The 22,763-nt window shown below is 28.8% G+C and overlaps 1 protein-coding gene across 5 annotated transcripts in view; it reads right to left on the reverse strand.

The window, feature by feature from the left end:
- Positions 1 to 22,763, reverse strand: part of LOC111040161 (glutamate-gated chloride channel-like) — a 61,839-nt gene that overhangs the window by 12,167 nt on the left and 26,909 nt on the right. For 3 of the 5 annotated variants that reach the window (XM_022323926.1, XM_022323925.1, XM_022323927.1), the window contains exons 5-9: positions 21,558 to 21,778; positions 20,103 to 20,185; positions 19,158 to 19,298; positions 18,763 to 18,915; positions 18,453 to 18,667 (exon numbers count right to left, since the gene is read on the reverse strand). In XM_022323926.1, the coding sequence (XP_022179618.1) occupies positions 18,453 to 18,667; positions 18,763 to 18,915; positions 19,158 to 19,298; positions 20,103 to 20,185; positions 21,558 to 21,778 (813 nt within the window). Of the gene's footprint in view, positions 1 to 1,940; positions 2,148 to 9,217; positions 10,176 to 18,452; positions 18,668 to 18,762; positions 18,916 to 19,157; positions 19,299 to 20,102; positions 20,186 to 21,557; positions 21,779 to 22,763 lie in introns of those variants that run through there. The other 2 variants (XM_022323929.1, XM_022323928.1) reach the window with 2 other exon arrangements.

Raw genomic sequence — 22,763 nt, forward strand, 5'->3', positions numbered from 1 at the left:
TCGTGCTTTTTCAACGCAACACTAAGACAATTTTTTTTCGCTTATTGGTGAATTAAATAAAACTTTGTAACCGTTAACCGTTAACATGTTTTAAATGGATTCGTAATTAATTACATCAGCTAAATAGTACTTTAGTTTATTTGTTGTTGTTAAATGAAACTGAGACATACAATGTAAATGATTTTTGTTCGGTAAATAATAAGTTTATTAACTAATTTTAAAATAGGATAACCTATACAAAATATGTACACCTAATGAATTTGTTTATTTTTCTGCAAAGGTTATAACAGTATAAATTTGTACCAGTAGCCAAAAAATTGTGCGAATTATATTTTTTTGTAAATTTGTGTTAATTTTTTTATAATAATGTATATAATTATCATGTAAAAATTATAAAAATGAAGTCAATCATTTATCTCCAGGTAATTTGATAACATTTTTATGATTCCCACATAATTTTTTTCTTTTTCCGTAATTTTTAATATTTTTAATTTAGAATAACGCTCCAAATGTCAAAATGATTTCCAAAATTGTCTGTCAATGCAGAAGTAGGCAACTAAATTGTGTGCCAATTTAAATATTATACATCAACTCATTCGATTGAATACAGCGAAATGACTAAATCTGACACACAACAAGCTTTCAGGAAATAACACAAATGTAATTGAAATAGCTTATATCTGTTTGTGATAATTGTTATGGTATATTATAGTTATATGATTTTCCAAAAAGGAAATTGTTATAGTTTCAATTTGAATTACATGAATTTAGTTTTGTATCCGCCTGGTTGTATACAGTTCAACGTGCAAGACAACTAGCTGTACAGGGTAATAATGTGTATAATTAGTACATTTAATCATGTCATCTTTGGGTAAGCAGTTATATATAATATATTATTATTTCGTTCAACTACGTATTAATTAAACGTGTCTTATAATATTTTCGTTTCTTTTCAAGATAAAAATTATAAGGATTTAATTAAGTATTGTACTACTTTTTTCATATTTGTGATAAAAAATGTCTGTAACTTTCTTTAAAAATATTTTTATTTAAGAAGACGACAAATCCGCAATGCGTTGTCTCCACTTTACGAACTTATCAAGTTGTACTTTAAGAATAATTTACAGTCTTAAAATGGTAATTTCTTGCTCCAAAATTAAAAATCAAAAAAACTACTTGATTCACATGGGTAATATACATGTAAAAACATTTGGATCAGGTAATAGACCTTATTAAAATTCACCAATTTACACCAATATTATAAATAATAAAGTGAAATGGATTCTACTGAACGTTATATTATATTTGCTTATTTTAGTAAAACTTAACCTACAGATGTGGGTATAATCGTAATCGAAAATATGTCAAATATAACCAAATTATAAATTGTGATGAAATCTGTATTTATGTTTTTCATATAAATATGATTATAATAATATACGAAATATTTTCTGCTACGCATACAACGTACCTACAAAAACAAATGTTAGAAAATATGAAATATAACTCTAAAACGTTTTATTTATACATACAAATTGGTCGTTTATTTGTCCCATGGGTGTCATATTATACTTTTTTCATACGTTCAGAAACTATGCACAAACTAAAATTATAATTTAAAGCAGTCGACGCAGTAGGATTACATATTACATTTTTAGAAATTATTTATAATTTGCTGTTTTCCTCGTGAAAATAGTGTGGTTTTTTAGAAAAAAATAATTTTTGAACATTATTTAGAGTAGGTACTTATAGTTATTTAAAGAAAAACCACATACATATCTGGGTTTGTAATAATTAAATGAATGCGATGGTTGGTAAGATCAAAATCGTCTAGTCAAAGATCTTAGACCACACATAATATTATATCATAGTCCTTAATACTTATGTAAAAGTTGTGTAACAACTTGCTGGTGATATATATTCATAGTAAAAACGTTAAGTCTCAAACTGGCAACTTTTCATAATATATTATTAACATTAAAACTGTGTCATTGTACAGAATAATTATTCCTGTGTATATAAAAAAAAAATTTATTAAAAATGTCTAACGGACATTGGACTGCTACCTACTTGCAAGGCATCAAATATCACTGACGTTCGATGGGATGATCACCTTCTTCAGCAATTTAAAATGATAATGTTTAAGGCTGGAAGTCAATAGAGAAAATACACAAGATTATTTGCTTGATGCGTCACAATAATGAATAAATGCAAAACTATATGCAACTATGTTTCTATGTAGTAGTTTAACAAAAATATTCAAACATTATGATAATATCACGTAACAAGGTATTAACATCTACCCACAGTATGCATTTGTATGCATTATTTATCATCGTCACTTACTGATGTTGAAAGAATTACTCCAAAACTAAGGAACTTTTTCCGGCGAATACATCATCATTATTATTGAGTATCACCGGTCATACTATCACAGCATCCCATTTCAATTATTTTATTGTAATATATGTTTTTGACCACACTATGTTCTCCTTCCATCTCCCACACGACGTTTTTTTGCCTTTAGGTTAATAGAAAATAACATGACAATATGATGCAATACATTTTAGATTTACAACTATAATTGATGTAATAAATTCGTATTTTGTGTCATACAAAACAATGCCTAAAAACATTATCATGCGTCCACATTCTATAGCTTAAGCTCGAAATGATTGTTTTTTTTATTAATATATAAATTAAGTTTGGTTTTTAAATAAAAAAGAATTTATATTTGATTTTTTAAGGGATACATCACATTTTACTTATACTTAATATTTTCAAAATTAAAATCTCACTCACTCCTCTCTCAATCAAGTCCCAGAGACTCTTGTCTACAGTAGTAGTAATTCTTTTTTTCTCACTATAAGAAAAACAACTAGTCTGTACGAATTGTATACATTTTACAGAAGAGTTAAAATTAAAAATTTAAAAATTCACAAATCACAATATTTTGTACTAACGTAACTACGTATTAGTGTACACTGTACACCAATATTGACTTTAGCACATTTCGAATGTTAAATTAATATAGATATCTACCCATTTATAAACAAAGTTTAAGGATTTATTCCAATTAAAAGGTCTATATTAGATAAAAAGTCAATTTTTGAAGAAAACAAAATTATGTGGCGCAGTAGTAGCAAAAAATCGCAACTTTCATCAGCAGATGTTTATATTATGTTCATACTTGAAGTTTATCAATTTACCCTAGCAATATAATTTTATTATTGTCGCAATTATGAATACGCGAACGTCTTTGAGTGTATGAAGGTGAACGAAAAGACGTTTTATTTTCGTTTTCTAGTCATGGAGCCTTTAATTGTAATTTATACCGTGGCGGCATCGTTCCCTACAGGGAATTCATCGTCCGTGGCTTTTCTCACCGTTCCCGTATCGCATATTATTATTTTCTGGGGTGTCATGGCTTCGCTGCATTTTTCATTTTTTTTTCCTGAGCATTTGCGGTAGAATAGATTTTGTCATCACAAGGTGCGCTCATAAATCGTGCAAAAATTCTTTCCAAAACCCTGCTATAATCCCGCCTCTTTCTCTCTCACTATCTTTCCCTGTAGTTGCTAAAAGAAAATTTCAATTTTTTTTTCTTCAAATTGTTGGCATAAAAAATATTTCGGAATACGTTCCCCGTCACACGATTTTTTTTACTTTAGCATGACGTGTGTGTGTGCACAAGGGCTTTGCAAGGTAAATGTGGGATAACTGCAAATGTACTAATATACCCGAAATAAAATTACGAGTTACTGGGGTTCAGAAACACGAGTTATTAATTGCTTATGAATGTATTCTAACTAATGTCTTATTTTTCATAGCTTAATATTTTATGGAAAACTAAACATAATTTTTAGCACATATTAAATAAGCATTGCTTTTTCACAAGTGCCCATACATAAGATGTACAAAATATTACAATTAATACTCAAAAGATCTCAATAATTTTAATTAATTAATTAAATCCAATCATTATATTTTCATAAAATAATTTGGATTCGTGTGGATAAAAAAGAGATAATTTACAAAAAATATTAAAAATAATTTTTAATCTATTTTTATTACAGATGTATGTGTGTTTTATATTCCAATTCGTGCCGATTCGATGTAATGAAATATCTACGCAAGATCATTTTTTTTTTCAAGTTAATGAGTAAAAAAACATTAATCAAGTATCTGCTGGACTCCCAAACTTCGTTGGGCGGGGTACAGTTGAATTACTATTTTTCATCGTCCCCCGCCCCCTGATCGAAATTCCCTCGGGACCAGTGACATGTCAAAGCTGCTACCATCGAGTTTCGCAGTCGTCGCGCGCGAGATTGACGAACTCGTCCGTTGCGTACCGTTTTTTGATATTTTATCCCAGCCATTTTGTCGAAAATACCGAAACGGAAAATAATGCACGTCGGCACGTTTGTTTTGTAATCGGTTTCGGTTATCCGGTGACAGCTGTCAACGGCCAGAGAAATCCGTGTGGGATACGTTCGAATCATATTTCACGCCGAGCGAGCGACTGCGGTGCGCTCATTTGCCGCAGGTGCACGCGTTTCCGGTTTTGCCGAACGGAACGGACGAAGGTCGTATTTTATATTTTGTTTTTGGTTCTTTTTAATAGGTTCATTTATCATTGTACTTCTGTACATACGGGCCAAAGTTAACCATAATAGAGTTATTGTTAAATAAAATTTGATTTACCCAACGGAGCGCTTAATGAACCAACTGTTCGGGCACGCGCCGAGTCGTTTTGTAGAATTCTCAGCCATTCATCGTGGTTTTTGGATTTATTAAGTCACAATACGATAACATTATGATCATTAGAGTTAATGTTTTTATGTCTTTTGTAAAGGTTATACAATGCTAACAAAGCAATACAATTGTTTCATTATACAACTATTCAGAATATTATGAAATTATTATTAAGAATTTTTTTTTGCAATTTCGTCATTTTTCGTTTTAAATAATTATTTACGTATTAATGTTTTTTTTTTAATTTCATAGACATTTTACGTCAATTTTTCAGATTTAAACCCATTTTTGTTCATTTTAAGGTTCTTCTTTTTTTATATAATATACCATATACATGCATACGATTATGGCATTCAAAATCTATATTTTAGTATTATTTAATGGATAAACAGTGTTTGATAGTGTGGATACTTGTACTGGATTATTCATAAAATATTTTAATGTTAATTCAAAACCTTTTTAATCATATTTGTTGTAGTTTCATAGTTATACAACTCAACTACCAATTCACTTTGATAGTAGTGAATAGTTCAACAGTTTTAATTGTTCACTTGTTTATAAAGATATTATACGAATCGTTACCCGCAAGGTAAATATTAAGAATTTTTAGGGCTTTTGTTTAGTAGTTTCTAGACCATCAGAACAGGCCCCACAGAATCCGGATATTTCAATCGTCCGTCTGCTGCAGTTGATTTCTTTCACAGGCAACAAAGAATTTATTGTTCGGGCCATGTAACGAATTCGTGTACGGCTTAACATAATAATATAATACCGCAAAAAGTTGTTATTACGATATAATACGTATTATACCTATGTCGCATTAAAATGATTTGTATTCCCCTGGCTATTAACATTACAACATTGAGTGAGAATATGGGTAAGTGTCACGCGAACCACGTATATAGTACCTGTATACGCTCATATACGGCTAATATAAAACCGCTACATGTTAAGTAAAATATTACACTAAACCATATTAATTAATCTTCAGATTATCAAGGATAACAGACCCGACGAATCACGCACTTGTGTAGGTCAACATTTTATCTATCTCATAATCACCACATTTTCGAAATCATATTTATTAGGTAGGTGCTTACCAAACAAACTATTACAATATGTTTATTGTACGGTAAGTGTGATATTATTATATTATTACTACTCATTAACGTGATACATAATAATACAGTGGATATTAGTTATAAAAAATAATCAAAAATGTACTCAATCTGTAAAAGGCGTAAATGCTTATTATACTATAAGCTAATTATTTCTTACAACATAACTATTTTACAAGACAGTACCTTTTCTATAAAATATTTTTTGTTAATAAACTAATGCGTGTACATTGTACAATATAAAATATATACCTAAATAGTTAATGTATACAATAGTTATACTTAAATTACTACCATTTTATCGAATTCATTATGACTTTTGAGTGATGTAAGACCATTCACATATGGTTAATACGAACCTATACGTTATTTAAATGATACATATTTCCTATACGATATTCACTGTTTGACTAAACTAAAACTATTATTCAAATATGAAGAGAGTAAGCGACCCTAACACAAACTTAGTTACAGAAAAAAAGTCCACAATCAGTCGTAACCTAAAACAATTTTGATGTAAAATGTATGCGTCCTTTTTGCGAGTTACAGCAGTGGATGTTTTATTAGTGTTTGCCGGTAGAAACTTATTCATTCAGTTAGAAAACAAAATAACATGTAGTTTTTTTGAGCTTGTACTGTTGTCACGAAATCATGATTAGGTCACGTAAAACGCAAAGGACAGCGCCGGATTAAAACTAGTTTACGTATAATAATTTGTTATAAAATTACTCTTGTACCTACGCATAATTTCAAGTAAATTGCAAATTTGTTTCTAAATTGTATTAACCTATATGCATGCATTTAATAATTACAATATTAACACGCGAAATGTAACAGTATAAATCAGATTTTTTTAATAATTATATAATATATATTATATATTACCTAATATTATGTATATGATACATAATTTTTTTTGTCTTTGAACTTTCGGTCAAATAGTGTTACATGTTTTCATTTCATTTTGATATCAAATTATAGAACCCGCCATTTGTCATGTTGTGGATTTTCGATTAATGCTATTACAATGACTCTGAAACTATGTTTCGAAGTAGGCAATGGCCTAAAATATTCTTCAGGGGAGTAGTACTCTGGAGGTTTGGCCAAAATGTAACTTTATAAAGAATTAATTGAAATTAAATAGTAGAGGTACGATTGGTGATTAGACAATGTAGTCTCGCAGGTACCAAAGGGTGTAATCCCCATGGGTCTCGTTTTATGGGGATAGATAATTGCATCCATCTTCTTGAAATGAAGTTCAACTGTGCTTAATAATATACAGTTGGATGTATGAAATAATAATACACAATCGTTATATACTTGATAAGTTATGATAATAAATATTTCTCTAGTATTTTACATTATGGTATTAAAGTATGATGCAGATGAGTGATGAAATTATAAACCGGTATTCAAATTCAATATAAATGTATAGATTATAACATAGTTTTGAAATTTTATAAACTTACAAATCATTTTTAAATATTCTATAAATACAATTGTATGTCAAGAGCAATATAGCCAATAATAATGATTGATCTTTAAGTTTTATAGTTTATACTCATATTATATTTATTTAATAATAATATTATGAAGTTATTATCAAGGTGACTTTACAGTTACATTGTATTATTGATGTGGCTGAAAATTTGTTATTAAAATCTAAGTCATACGATATTTGTCCACTTTATAGTATTAAATAATACATACAGAGACTGCAATTTATAAAACATAGGATGACGTTCAAACAACTCATAATCCAAAAATCGAACTGTCTTACAAAAAAAGTTGAAATTAATATCATAGTGACGCCCAATTAAATAAACTATCATGTTATAATATTTTTACAGAAACCACGATACAGGTCAAATGTTTACACTTACCTATTTCTCTGATAACAATGTGTTATACCGTTTGCTTTTCTGTGCCATTATAGCTGACTATTTGGAGAACAAATGAACAATGGAAGTTATTTGTTACAAGAAAAGCTCTCTCTGGTGGTTTTTTGCAGTCTATGTCGTGCATAGAATGATATTCAGAACACTTGTTGTTGAATGAATCGGGTACAAAATATTATCTCGTACTGCATTTTGAATGGAAGCACACCCCTTCGCAGGTATTCTATAGATGTCTCGTTTTAAATAACTTGTATACACTCAGTGCGGCGTTACGTTATATAAATTATAATACACGGCAGGCTGATTTTCGTTGTCTGTGCATTATGTTTCTTCCGTTCGTTGCCAAGAAAAATACGAGAAACGAGGGCAAGTGCGGTTTTGGTGCACGTCCCTACCATTATTAGTGTAGAGTGTCTACTTAATGAATGCAAATTCATGAGCGCTAGTATAATATTATAATTATTAATTATACTATAGTCAGCCAGGGACGGAACGCGGATTCAGCGACGTTATCAACTCGTAAGCCTCGACCACGTGGTTTGATATAATAATAATAAAATCGATTTTCACGTGCACTTGCCACAATATACAGGGAAAAAAATAGCACGCCCCAAAATGTCTCATTATTACTGAGTATCCTGAGTATACGAATAATATATTGCATTGCTATAGTTATAGGTATGCCATATTAACGTATTACAGTTTCGTCAAATTTTTAGATGATTTATAGTTTTTCAGATGATTAAATATCTATATCACACGGATTGCAATATAAACGAATTTAATAAAAAAAACACTTTTAGCTACGTTTCCGTTTTCAAATAGTTAACTAATAACACAAAATTACCGGCTCGGGTGTTGACCACTCGTCACTCACCTCTGAACAATATTTTTATTTTTATAAATTCAAAAGGTGAATGTGATGGGAGTTCTTTTAGACCTCACTCTCCTAGATTTCTTTCAATGTTTTTTGTAGGTAGTAAATATTTTACTTTGCGCTTTGGGAAATTACTGAGGAAATCGAAGAAAAATTTCCTGTTTCAAATAGGATACATAATAGGTACATATTCGATTTTCAATTTTTAAGAACTTTTGCTCAGAACAATGCCTGAAAAAATGTTGATGGTAAAAAAAAATGATCTAATCGTAAAAACAATTTATTCCTTTCACCAGAAATCTAAAAGTACTCGTACATATTACAAGATAAAAAATATATTAACACACATGTGTTTATTGTAGATGAGCGTGAAATAAGTTTATTAACGATGAGTGGGTTTTGATAGAAGTCCTAACTGCAATGTTTAATTATCTAAATAATAAACTATAACGTATAGTTTAAACAATTTTATTAGGATAAAACCCTAATATACAAAATATTTGAGACTTCTTATCTTATCCAATAATACAACGATGGTGGTAAATAATAAATTAAGTGATCACTAGGAGATTTTTTACAATACATTTATTTGAGCGTAAAATTAATTTTTTTATCGTTACTCATCAATTATTTATATTTACCGACGATTAGAAACATTCTATAAGAAGTATCTATACAGAAACACCTTTTGCGAAAAATTAAAAGTAAAAAAAAAATTAATTTTAACTTCAACTAAATATCTATAAGATTCTAACACAGTATAATTGTATGATGATTTGAACTTAAAAATATACAGATTTAATGTTTAAAATAAGTTTTGACAGATTTTTAGTGATATTAAAAATAATACATAATATTATTATAAACTAAACTATTGTTCTAATGATAATTTCGAAAGCAATAAAATGAAAGATACTATTCATTTTCATTCGTATTCATTTGACTCATACGATTCATAAACAAGCTTTCGTTGTTTATTTTTGTAACATATTTTGACTTAATTACATGAGGCTAAGTATTAATAGATTGCTAACTTGTGTTAGTTAATATAAAAATCTTTAGACTAATACATTAATATCTGTAAATTATTATTAACAGTACAAACGTTTTAATTAACTAATGCGTTCAATTCGTACAAGTGTCCTTGTAGTTTCGTCTTAAATACTAAAGATAATCAAGTATTCTTGGGCAAATAATTATGTTATAATTTAACATTTTCTTAGCTGATTCACATGAATATTAAAAAAATGAAACAGGTATAGTTCTTCAGTTATCCAACTTCTATTTCAGGTAGGTGGTAATGCTGTCATATTAAATGCGAGCACCAAATGTTGTGTTATTAATTTTGTATGCCATTTAAATCGATTAATCAATGAACATAATAATGTATTCAGACGTGATAAATAATAACTATATCTGTAAGTTTTCTGGTGAATTTGTTCGGTTTTTTCGCCATTCTGTATACTTCAATATACATGGACTACAACAGACTACAGTGCGACTTTTATTGAATCGGTTGACTGTCAACTGAGGTAATAATAAACAGTATTTAAAGGTATTCTATTATTCTAAAGAAATAAAAATAGAATTGCTATGCACACAGGAAGGTCGTTTTTGTTGTTTTCAGCTAATAATAATCATTGGAAACCAAAAATATAAATACATATAGCATTGTAACTACTAAATTAAACAAATATTAATCCCAATGTTATATAAACAAAAACCTTTTAGCAGTTATTTAAATGATCTTTATGAAACTAAACTTATAAACTTGGCATTTTCATCAATGTATTTATAGGTGCACTTTTAAAGTTTCTTTTAACAATATATTAGTGCTATAGCGTTTTGAATCGATACAAGATACAACAGTTTTAATAAAATTAAAAGGCGTATCTTTTTATTTACATTTTAATTGACATCTACAATACCTAGTTTTTATGCTATAAAGAATTGAAAAGTACAAAGAGTTTGTCAATAATACATTTTATTTTAAAACAGTTTAACTACAAAAGGCTTGATACAACCCAAATAAACATTTTCCATTGTGAAATAACTACCGATTTATTAATAATATTCAGAATATTGTTAAACAAAACATTAATTTAAATACATAATATTATCTTATGTACCTACTTCAACAATGCATACTTTAGTCATTATTTATTGTAAGTATAGATATTCTTGTACCAGTATCTCAGAATGTTATGATTCCACATAATATAACTTAACATAAATTGGAATGCAGCTATAAACAGTTTTAGTTTCTAAGCTATTCCATTGATTAAATATATGTATATATGTATCAATGGCTATTGGCTACTCATATTGTGTATTTTTTTTACAACTAATCGCCACAAAACGTCCTAAATTTAATTAAATACACAAACCACATACTTTAATAAACAAAATTGTTTTACACAACTTTATTATAGAATCATATCAATATAGTTTATGCTGTTTTCAGAATAGTCTGTCAATAAAGTGTACATTTTCCATTTTATACCTTATAATGTAATAATATAACTAATACACAACTAAAATAATAATAATAATATAAATTGTTGTAATGATAAAAATCGTATTTGATCAACCTTATCTTACGCGTATGATGTAGATATTCACTTTCCTTGACAGTTAAAATTTTCCCTCGGAATATGCGATATTTGTATTATTAATTCATAATTGTATTATAATATTATATGTTATATATTTAATTTAATATATTATTATTGTTTATTAGTAAATTATCAGAATTTTCGGTAAACAAAGTAATTTTCGTTTAAAATTAATAATAAAAACAATTACTTTGTAGCCTGTAGGTGATATCGGGCAAAACAATACTTTCTATAAGATGGCATGGTTGATAAAATTAAAATCAAACTACTTTTTGAATTTCAGTATTAAACTTTTGAATGTAAATATAAAATATATTTAAATTTTGTAACTGCAATATACGTATACGTATTCGTGTAACCACGCATCAACTATTGTTTGTGGATAAAAATTATACACTGGTTAGAAAATGATTCCGATTGTATATTGTTGCAGCATTTTAATGTTATAACTTATAAGTAATAACACAAGATGTTAAACACAACGATGATATTCATCAGCTTATGGAAGTTCACACCATCGTAACTTGTAAGGATAGGGGCATAAAAATAAATGAAAACCTGTAGACGAATATAATATAAATCAATGGTTGAGTTCAACAACTAAGTAAGTGTTATATTTATCATTATTCAGGTCGTAAATATTATTTTTGGTTGTCTGAAGACTACAAACTTCTCGCACAAGAATGATAGCATTGTATTTGCACGCGAGACATGAAAGTCAACGATGATTTATGAGAAAACATTGATAATAATATTTAGATGATAGGTTTTAAAGAGGAAAGATAAATAAAAAAAAAAACAATTTGATACGAATAAATATCAAGGTAAAATAAAAAAGCTAAGACAAAACGTTCAATTATTTTCATAGACAATCGAGAAGTATAGGAAGACGGATTATATATAAGAAAACCCACGAACTTTTGGGATTGAACACTAAAAGCAGCAATTGACGAAGACAAATAGCAACCAGAACACTTTAATAAAACTTGTTTTTTTTTCAAACATAAAACAATACCAAATATTTGTTCATATAGTTTAGCAATATTGATTGATATGGGCCACAGTGTATGCATAATTTAGATAATAAAGAAAAATCAATAGTTAATTATAATTTATAAACGAATTCATCTCAATCAATAACTTCAACCTTAACCTCAACTGTAAATCAAATTATTTGTATAAGATATTTTTATCCTTAGGTATCATGTGTATACTTTATATTATGTGGTATGTATTCTACACATATTTTTTGTTTAATGGCATTATGACAGCTCTTTACGTAGGTTGGTACCAATGAACGTTATGCGACCAAACGGTATTTGGATAATTCTCATCAAACTATCTGTGTGTATATTAAATGCAAGTACATGGTTTCGTATCTCCTAAATTTACGGAAATCCACCTACTAAACATAATGTTTTAAAAATTTTAAATTATTTTCTTTCATATTATTTTGTATTCAAATAAACGTTATCCAAACATATTATATTATAATGCTCAAAGAAGACGTCTGTAATTTACAATATACATGACAAGTATATTTGCTTGTAGCTTATATGCGTACAGCTTCAAATGCATTTTAAACGAGTCATCCTAGAATAATTTGTGATATAGGTTTCATTCAGATTTAGATATTAAAATACAACCATTACTAATTATAATTGACGAAGAATTTGAATATAATATATAATACTTAAAGTGTAAGTTTTCGAAAGAAAAACACTGAAATCGAATCACTTTTTTGTTTTTTTTATTGAATTTAGCTAATATCATATTACGGCAAACATTTCAATCAACATAATTTTTGTATTCATAATTTAATATTATGTATGTTTCTTCAAGTATTTTCCAATAATATAATATAGTTATATGCAATATGCTCTTTCTGTTTCTAGTGACTTTTTAGCTATGATAAATTAAATAAAGTAATTAATTAATATCTGTGAATTTAAGTGAGATCCAAAAATTGATAAAGGTTCAAACAATTTAATATTACAAATTAATTGAAAACTAAAAATGTGCACTGTACAGTACATAGTCTAAACACGGCACCTTGGTTATGCAATTATATGGCATATTTGTAGAGAAAACGTTTTTTTTTCTGTATTTGTTAAATATTTTAAATATTTATATTGTTTGAACAAATTGTTCTTTAGAAGAAATAAGCCTCGGTAGCAATGGCCATTGGCTGACATTTGCCATTATTTTTTTTTCCTAGGTTGTTTTCACAATGATAAAAAAACGCTTTTAAAACACAATAAAAATGATAAAATATTATCTTCTATACTAGCTTATTAGCATAATGTACATATACCTGTAATTATTTTATAGCGGTTCGTGAGTCTAGACAATTTAGTATAGGGCTTTTGCATTGATTTGGTCAGTTTAAATATTTATCATTCGTATTATTTCTCGGCGAACGACTCGACTGAACACTGTTATAAGAAAATTAATATTGTAATCATTCATAATCCACAGATTTCCGATAAAACGCTTGAATCCAATTTAAAAAAACGTTATTAATCTTAAATTAAAATATCAACATCTAAAAAAATTCTAAGTTATATATACGTTTCGTTAAAATAAATGTGCATAAAAAAATATGTTAATTGTAATATCGTCGTATTTATGAAATTACAATTATGCAATTATTGCAGACTACAAACTTTTACTAAAATAGATTTAAAATTATATCTACAGAAACATATGATTAACTTTATTTTATATTCTCAAGTATTTTAAATTAAAATAATGTTAAAAGTTTGGTTCAAACTCTAAAATTGAAGTGCCACGTGTCGTCGTCGAGATGGCTGTTAGTTATTCTCAATTTTACAGAAACCACTTGAAAATTCTGAAAATTATAAGTTCTTTCCTTTTTTTAGTTGTGCTAAATTTCTAATCTTAGGTAAAGCTCGTGAAACTTTTCGGAAGTTAAACCGAAATAATGTCTAAGAGTCTTACAAAAACACATAAACACATCATTGAAACAACTGAATTGAGTCAATATTGATTTTGTAAGTAACGTGTGTAATTATAGTTATCGATAAAATGTAAAAATATTGAACAACATATTATAATATGACACCACCACCCACGCTTTACTTGTTAAATGCATGTTTGAATCATTAACGTTGATTCACCTAAACAATAACATTGTCGATAACTTAACAGGTTATTGAAATATATAATATATCATAATATTTTATAATATGTCAGTAAAATTTACAATAGTTTTTAGTGGCTTGGTAAGGCGTGGTCGTACGATCAATCTGCGGAAACGGTCTGAGTGTACTTATTACTTACCAGCCGGAGTTGTTAGCTCCGGATGGGTAACCACCTGGGATTTTTAGCAACAAAATCCTTGCCACACATACAATACGTGTTCTAAGACCAACCACTCTCTCCTACAAACTGCTGATGGCTATAGTTGCCGGGTTTTAGTTCAATAAAAAAAAAGTTTTTATTTTAATTAGGTAGGTCCCTAGTGTTTGTGACCCATATATGATTATACCCAAAAAGATATTATATTTTTACATGCACAATGTAAAATTAATTTAACGTTGAACCTCAAAGTTGTAATTATTCATACACTTATTTCAAATAGTTTTACATAATATGTGTACAGCATTAAAACACTACATAATTTTAGTTGTACATTGTACAGCTTGGGTCCACATCAGCTGACAGACGCTCGGGATATGAGCAGCAAGAGATGCAAGATGCACCTGATGAATTTTAATTCATTAATCTTAGTTCGTCACCGCAATCGGGGCTCAATGTCATCACGACCGTGGTTCTAGCATTAATTTCCAGGTCCATGCGATCCAAAAGACATAGTTATTAATTATTGACGCAGTAGGCACCTATTAAATTTTTTTTTATTTCTGGTAAAACAAGAATATTGGTCCCTAATGAAACGCTCGAGTTTATACCTACACTGGATTAGAGAAGTGTATTGTATCTGGATTTTGGCCTAAGATATAGACCATAATATTGGTCATCGAAAGAAACTGCCATTTGATATGGGCGGTCAAAATAGTCTGATGCCCACAGCCAAATTTTTATAGTCTACCATTACTGACGACATAATAATTTAATTAATATACAATATACGTTTTACATAGCAACACGTTAAAAAAATACTAATTGTTATATTATTTAAAACCTATAGTTGGTATCTATTTCCATGGCAACAAACTTTTTACAATATTGTAACTGTGTCAGGAATAAAGTTTAATTCACATTTTATGAGTAAAGTAAACCGTGTCGAGGGTTGAAATACTTCAATATTTTGCTGTCTCATTTTATTTGAATGTTTGGTATACATTTTGTGAGTTGTGATTGTAAATTTTAATTGAATATTTAAACATAAAAGGTGATATTTTTAATTTTGAGATTTCCATAGGTATGATTAATATGATACTCGTTCTCGAACTTTGTTCGACTGTCGTTGAAAGTGCATATACATTTTGATACAACGTGTCATTGGAGAATTATTAATGGTTAATTTTCTTAGAGATACCTTCTATTGAATTCAACTTCTCATGAAAGTTTATATTTTCTATTCGTGCCTGTGCCCCGTATCCTCATTGACATCCAACCACCGTATTTATTTTTATTTCTGCCGTACCATATACCACAGTATAGTCGAAAAGCTCGATTTCCGTACCATGGTAATTAATTGGAAATAATTGGAGAAAATATTTATGAACATTTTTAGTGAACCATTACACGTGTCCTTCTCACACATGCTTTTGATTTTATTTTACATAAAGAACAAAAGTCTCAGAGCCTAATATTGTATAGAAGCATACAGTAAGCTTGGTCTCTTGTACTAGACCAGAGGTTCCCAAACTGTGGGTCGCGACCCAAAAGTGGGTCGCGATTATACTTTTGGTGGGTCGCACTATTTTTTTAAATAATACAAAAATATAATCATCTATTACTTTTCGTTGATGTTCAAAGTTCAAATTCAGTTTTATCGTCAATCCTTATCTGTGAGTATGACAATTACGAGTTTACCAGCGGCCGTGTCAAATACTATATATTATACTTATTATACATTTTTTTCGTAATTACATAAAATGTAATAAAATAGTTTAATTTTCTGTTGTATGGTAAAAAAAAAAAAGGTCATTCATTGATATTGTGGGTCGCTATATTTAAAAAAAAATTCAAAATGGGTCGCACAATAAGAAGTTTGGGAACCTCTGTACTAGACAAATAAAAATATTTGTGTTCACTTTTTTTCCGCAAACTTAATTTTAATATTAAATTTAAAATGAACGAAATTCAGTTTGAATGTTGTAAATATAGGGAAAAAAAATAATAGCTTAGGAATAAAATATGTAAAATTGTATTTAAACTATTGACTTTTATTTTTTTATTTAGAAAAACATTTTTATAAAGCAGTGAACTTGTCATACTCTTAAAAATGGCATATTTCTTATCTTACTATTTGATTACAAATTTTCAGTAGTATGAAATAACATGGACAATATTTCATCGTTATTGAGAAATGTAATATCAAATCCTCGAATAAATGCCACGAAACGTTAACAAATTGAATTACGTCAACATTTAATAATTTTACGAGTGATCATTATTTCCAAATATATTTTATTAACTTTTGATGTATTTGGCTTGGAAATGTAATTTCAATTTCGAAAGGAAAACTGATTCACAAACAGTTTATTTTCTTTTTAAAATTATTAATTATTTCTGTTCTCATAACAATCGTGTTTTGAAATTCTATAAAATATAATGTTTAGTAAATAGTAGGTATTCTTCATATTTTAGTCGTAATGGATCCGGAAATTCTAGGTTTTGAGTTTTTGGAGTACCTATGGTACATTATTTTTGTAAGGATATTAAATACAATTTTTAATGGAATAAAAGAATGTTTCAAAAATTATATTATTCCCACGAGAATGTGAAAGTTTTAATGGCTTTTTATTCGTGACATTTTTTTTACGCCAAGTAGTAGCTGTGCATTGGGTTTTATGGAAAATTACCACGTTGCCCTTAAACGAAATATATAGTGACCGCGTACACAAACACACATCTATGTGCCAACTAACCGACAACTCCATGTTATTAAGAATGTATACGTGCCAAGTTTAATAAAATTCCGAGGTCTGATTTACCAGACTTTTTCACGTACGTTACCTCATATTATAGTTCATACAGAATAATAAAGGGTTTTATGCTCTATAGTCTATATTGTACTCCCGATAACAATCAAGGGACGGAACTCATTGAATAATAATAAAAATAAAAATATATTTATACGTGTATATACATATATATATTCAATATTTTATAATGTAAGATGCTCGGTACGTTTTAACCGGCGAGTATAAAATAAATCGATTTTTCTTGTTAGAGGCTTATTGTTACATTAAATAACGAGTCTGCACGATTAAAGAAACGCATAACTAGCAAATTAAGTCAGCTGCGGATCGGTAATGAAAATAATGATGATTAAAAGAAATTGCTCGAGGACAGGTTACTATAAAAACCAAATACAATATTGACTTACTTAAAGAATTAAATTACAATTTTAGACTTGTTGGCGGTTATTAAATTAAGTGTTATTGCATATTTAATAATGATTGCGTGCGTATAATAGGATATAAAATGATTACAGTAAACACGTATGTTGTTTGTATAGTTTAATAACATATAAGAGTTCTACGATCTCTCGCACTATATTATACATTAGAAGAACATTAACATAATTTCATTTGCCACGGGCATAAATCGTCTGCCCGCACATTACGCTTACTCGCCTAGTTCCAGATCCGGGCCAAGGTTTGTTGTTGGTTGTATAGCTACATTTATTTATTCAATTATTATATATATATATATATATATTTAAATACTTTGTGGAGATTACTTATACGAACCCTTAAAAAAGTCTAACCGACAATCACAACCGACATTGCAGATTTAGAAATAAAAAAATGTCAATAGGTTTATGTCAATACCCATCTACCTATTTAACAGGTTGACTTTCGTACAACTCATGTTTATCAGTAAACTTATTAAATACATTTTCAATACCTAATCATTGTAAGTTGTAACATTATACAGAAGTTACAGATTGTTTAACTTTAAACAACATATTTAGACAATATAAACATGCCTTAGTGCTTTAGAGTTATAAATAATGAGCAAGTAATCATACCTTTGAAATACTGCAACTTCCCGCGTTACTCGAAACGTTTGATTTGACTTTTCTCCTTCCCGTACAATTTACTATTACAAATTCTACGAAACTGGCAAACACAAAGCACATGCAAACTCCGTCCCAAACGTTCATAGCAGTCAAATTAGCTACGTCGGGCAAGGTCCGGCGGAAACTGTTGGAGGTTGTAAAGTAATTCAACATCGTCGTAACGCCTGAAAACACGTAAAATCGCAAATCGCGTTTGATTTAACATTATAATCTAATATGAGATCGTGAAATATGATAAAAATAAATAAATAATAATGACCAATAATTGTTCTCGCTGGTACAGCGTCCCATTCTAGGAAAAATGTGATAAATGATGAGGTGACCAAAATTAGCCCTGGTATGAAAATAGTAGCGAAGTAGAACGTTCTATCTCTACTAAATATCATTTCCACTTGTAGGCAACTGTAATTACCTGAAATATGTGTATAAAAAAAATGTTGTATTTAAAATATTGATTACAGTAATACTTTACTGCAATGAAAGCGACACACGATAACATGAGTCAAAATAAAGAAAAACAGTATACAGTATAATATAATCTAAAATAAATAAAAATGATTGAAAAAGTTAAGATAATACTAGTGAAATAAAACAAAGTACTATAAATCAAATAATGTGTAAGCCTAATATGCTGTTAAAAACTTTTTACTTTACCTCTCCAACTTCCAGTAGAAGCACATTCGTAAGTTCGATTTCGTTCCAAGTAAGCATTTGAAGTTTTCAGATTAGGTGACTTAATTAAAACGAAATTATCGTCTTTCCAGACATATTTTAAATCAGACTTCTCATATGATACTGTGAAAAAATAAGTTTATAATTAAAAGATCGTTGAGAAAAAATTGTATTTATGTATACCTACCGTGATTTAAATCACCAATGCCCGACATTTATATGCAAGCACAAATATCATTATATCAGCACAGATTATAAAAAGTATAAAACCATCTGGTGCACTTATATATTTACTGAAAATTTACCGAACTCGAACCTACCTCAATGCAATAGGACCACATATGAGGAATACATTATTGTGTTACACATTTATTATCTTAATTGTACCAAATAATATGACAATGATTAGGAATTTGGCGCTAGTGATGCAGTGATGCATAAAGTTAATAGGTAATCAATAATTTCTTATAAAAACTGTTTTTTCTCTGAGTGGTGATACTGATTGGAGGTAAGTTTTGATTTACTTACATTTCATGTCATCATTGATGGCTTGAATAAAAATTAGGAAGTGCACCATCTGGTGTTATAAAATCTATGATATAAAATCGTTTAAAATAACAAGCTATAAAATACAATTTGATATTATATTGCATTTGATTATATTAATGCTATTGTTCAACTAAGATTTCAAACATATTTTTAATAATACTTTACATAAAATACATGAATTCTTAGAATGATAATATCACCTCAAGATTCAAATATTTACTGATTAGGTAGGTCTTATAATATGATAACTCGTTTTCGTTGATCGCTAGTAAGTTAATCGTAACGTGGGTATATGAATTGTATATTATAATTAAATATATTTTTATCTGGCACGTTCGTTATTAATTCATTTTTGTTATTATTAATTCTTTAACTTACTGCTTTCCATTGAAAATGTACACAGTGGTTGATCGAATGGAAATATGTTCATCGATCCTTCGCAACATAACATCAAATGACGCCTATATATAAAAATAATAATAATCGTTTTAAATCGTTATCGAGTAATTATTTTACAAAGGTATAATATTTCTATTATAATATATAAGTATATACTATTGTACATGTATAGGTATATATATATTATTTTATTTATGTATAGAGAAAGACTAGTCATTATTTTAAATGTTTTAACATACCTCCTATTCGAAATTATTTTGTTTATGGACAATTTAATATACGTAAATACATTAAATTATTATATATTATTATACTGCCCTTATTTTTTTACTAAGAATTTATAATACGTATAATATTTCATTATGTCAACCTATATTTTAATTTTTAATTGTATAGTCTGAAGCAGAAAACTTTTATTAAACTCTTGATTTATAAATATTGAATATTCTACGAATAAATGTACCTACCTATTAATTAATAAACTTTTACACTGTCGATGAAGTGGAAAGGTGCATTTTTTTACCACACATTTTGCGAGGTACGTAATTCACTTCTCTTAGCTAAACATTAACAATTTAATCATTAAAAAAATAACGTTCATTCGATATTCAATATTCATGTTAAATTTTTTTTTTTTAAGTATTCTGATTTAAATTTTGCAATTGGAAATACAAGCTACGAAAATTAATAATCAATACATCTAATTTATGACTATTTTTCTACCAATAGGTAATTGAAAAAAGAACAACATCATGAATTATTATGTTTGAATTACGTATATGAGTCTTCAAAAATTAAATATCAACATTTTTTTTTACATTTTCAAGACTAATGAGATAAATAACTGCTGAAAACTTGACTATATTACATTATATATATTATATGAGGGCTAGCGTTTTAATGTAATGTAATTTTTTTCAAATGTTGTGATATATCTCTCTATAAGTAGAAAATGCATCTTGGGCGATACTGATAATCAATTATGTTTTTTCCATTTTTTCTTCATTACCTAAATATGACGTTTTATTTTATGGAACTTTTCAAGTTCTAGAGCATTTTTTTGAAATTGTTGAGCATTTATTTATTGATTTAATAAAACAACGCTCTTATCATTAAGTTAACATAGTAACCAGATTGCAAATATCGTGTGCTACATGTTATGCAATACTCATTAACCACTATTCTCAAATATACAAACTAAAAAGTAACAATATTTCTATTTTAGTATTCAAACATATTTTACTGTTAAAGAATTATTTAAAAAACACTATTAAAAAATTCATTTTTTACTTTTAAGCTCTTAGAAACAAATTTTTAAATGTTTTTGTTTTTAGATTTTCAGTAGTTTAAATTGTCCAGTATTTTGTGTGATTTTTAGCATATTCCATTTCTATCATTATAATAGTATAGGTACAGGTATTTCTATAACTCTACCTGGTTGTGTACTCAACCCGGCCGTCTCCGTACACGTGCAGAGTGAACCGTATAGGCCGCTGGGTTGGCTTAAAGTCACCGTGCATGTGAAAGTTCGTGTCAGGCAGCCATATGTCACTCTGGTGGTGGATGCCATTCAGAACGCTGAAAGTCGTCTGATTTGGATACCGCAGTCGAGAGTCGTACCACTCTTGTTGCAGCAGAAACTCGATGTCGTATTTCTGCAAAAAATTAAGTCCGACGTGATGCAATCGCAACGATAGCAGGCTGTATACAATTAGGCCTCGAAATAGTGGAAAACAAAATGGCTCTTGACTTATTACAAATTGCATTCCTCGGTAGTATCCCATGCACGCTATAAGAAATAACCCTCCTCCCCCGACTGTACTCAAAAATGTTGTTACAAACCAGTGAACATTTCGGAACATTCAAATGTATAGCACGATTATTTGATAGGTATAGAAACAAATATAATCGTATTATTCACTATCAACGACATGGATTGACTTTTTTTTTACGAATCAACGATTTTTGACGTTTTATGACTTTATTATCATATTAAATGTCTTCATTTGACTAAATACACTTTCAGAATTAAAGAAGAGAACTGACATGTTTTAAATCGTTTTAACAGTTTTAGAAAAAAAGATAAAGTTTAAAATAAAAACAGGGATACCAGCGCAAAAATATCTGAAAATTATTCTGAAAACTCAGTTCCTTCTCTGTAACCAGTAAAACACTTCACAGTGCACCTACCTATTACACGGTCTTGGGCGAGTCGTTAATCGTGCATACCTGCTGTAAGTACATAATATACGCGGCGTAAGTACACCGGTCGGTCGTGTTATATAAATAACGGAAAATATCATACGTATAAATTATATATTATGTACGTCGTGTATAATGCGATGATAGTGCCGACGGGGCCGTTATGTAAATTATTCCTTGGAGTGCTAAAATGCACTAAATAACACGAGTACTTGGCAAATGGCCCAATTTTGGGCCATGGTGACGGCAGACGAGTAGTCCATCAGTGTTTAAAGCACGCATGTTTTAGGAGTTTCTATTGTCCGACGTGCAGCGCAAAAACGTTAAAACACGGTAATCGCCGAAAGTATAGTATAAACCATTTCGACATTGTTGTCGAACGAAATTAAAACGTAGGGTTGCACACGTACACGGAAATAGCTGGTACGAGAGTTGTAT

This window comes from Myzus persicae, unplaced genomic scaffold (assembly GCF_001856785.1).
Source record: "Myzus persicae strain clone G006 unplaced genomic scaffold, MPER_G0061.0, whole genome shotgun sequence".
Lineage (NCBI taxonomy): Eukaryota > Metazoa > Arthropoda > Insecta > Hemiptera > Aphididae > Myzus > Myzus persicae.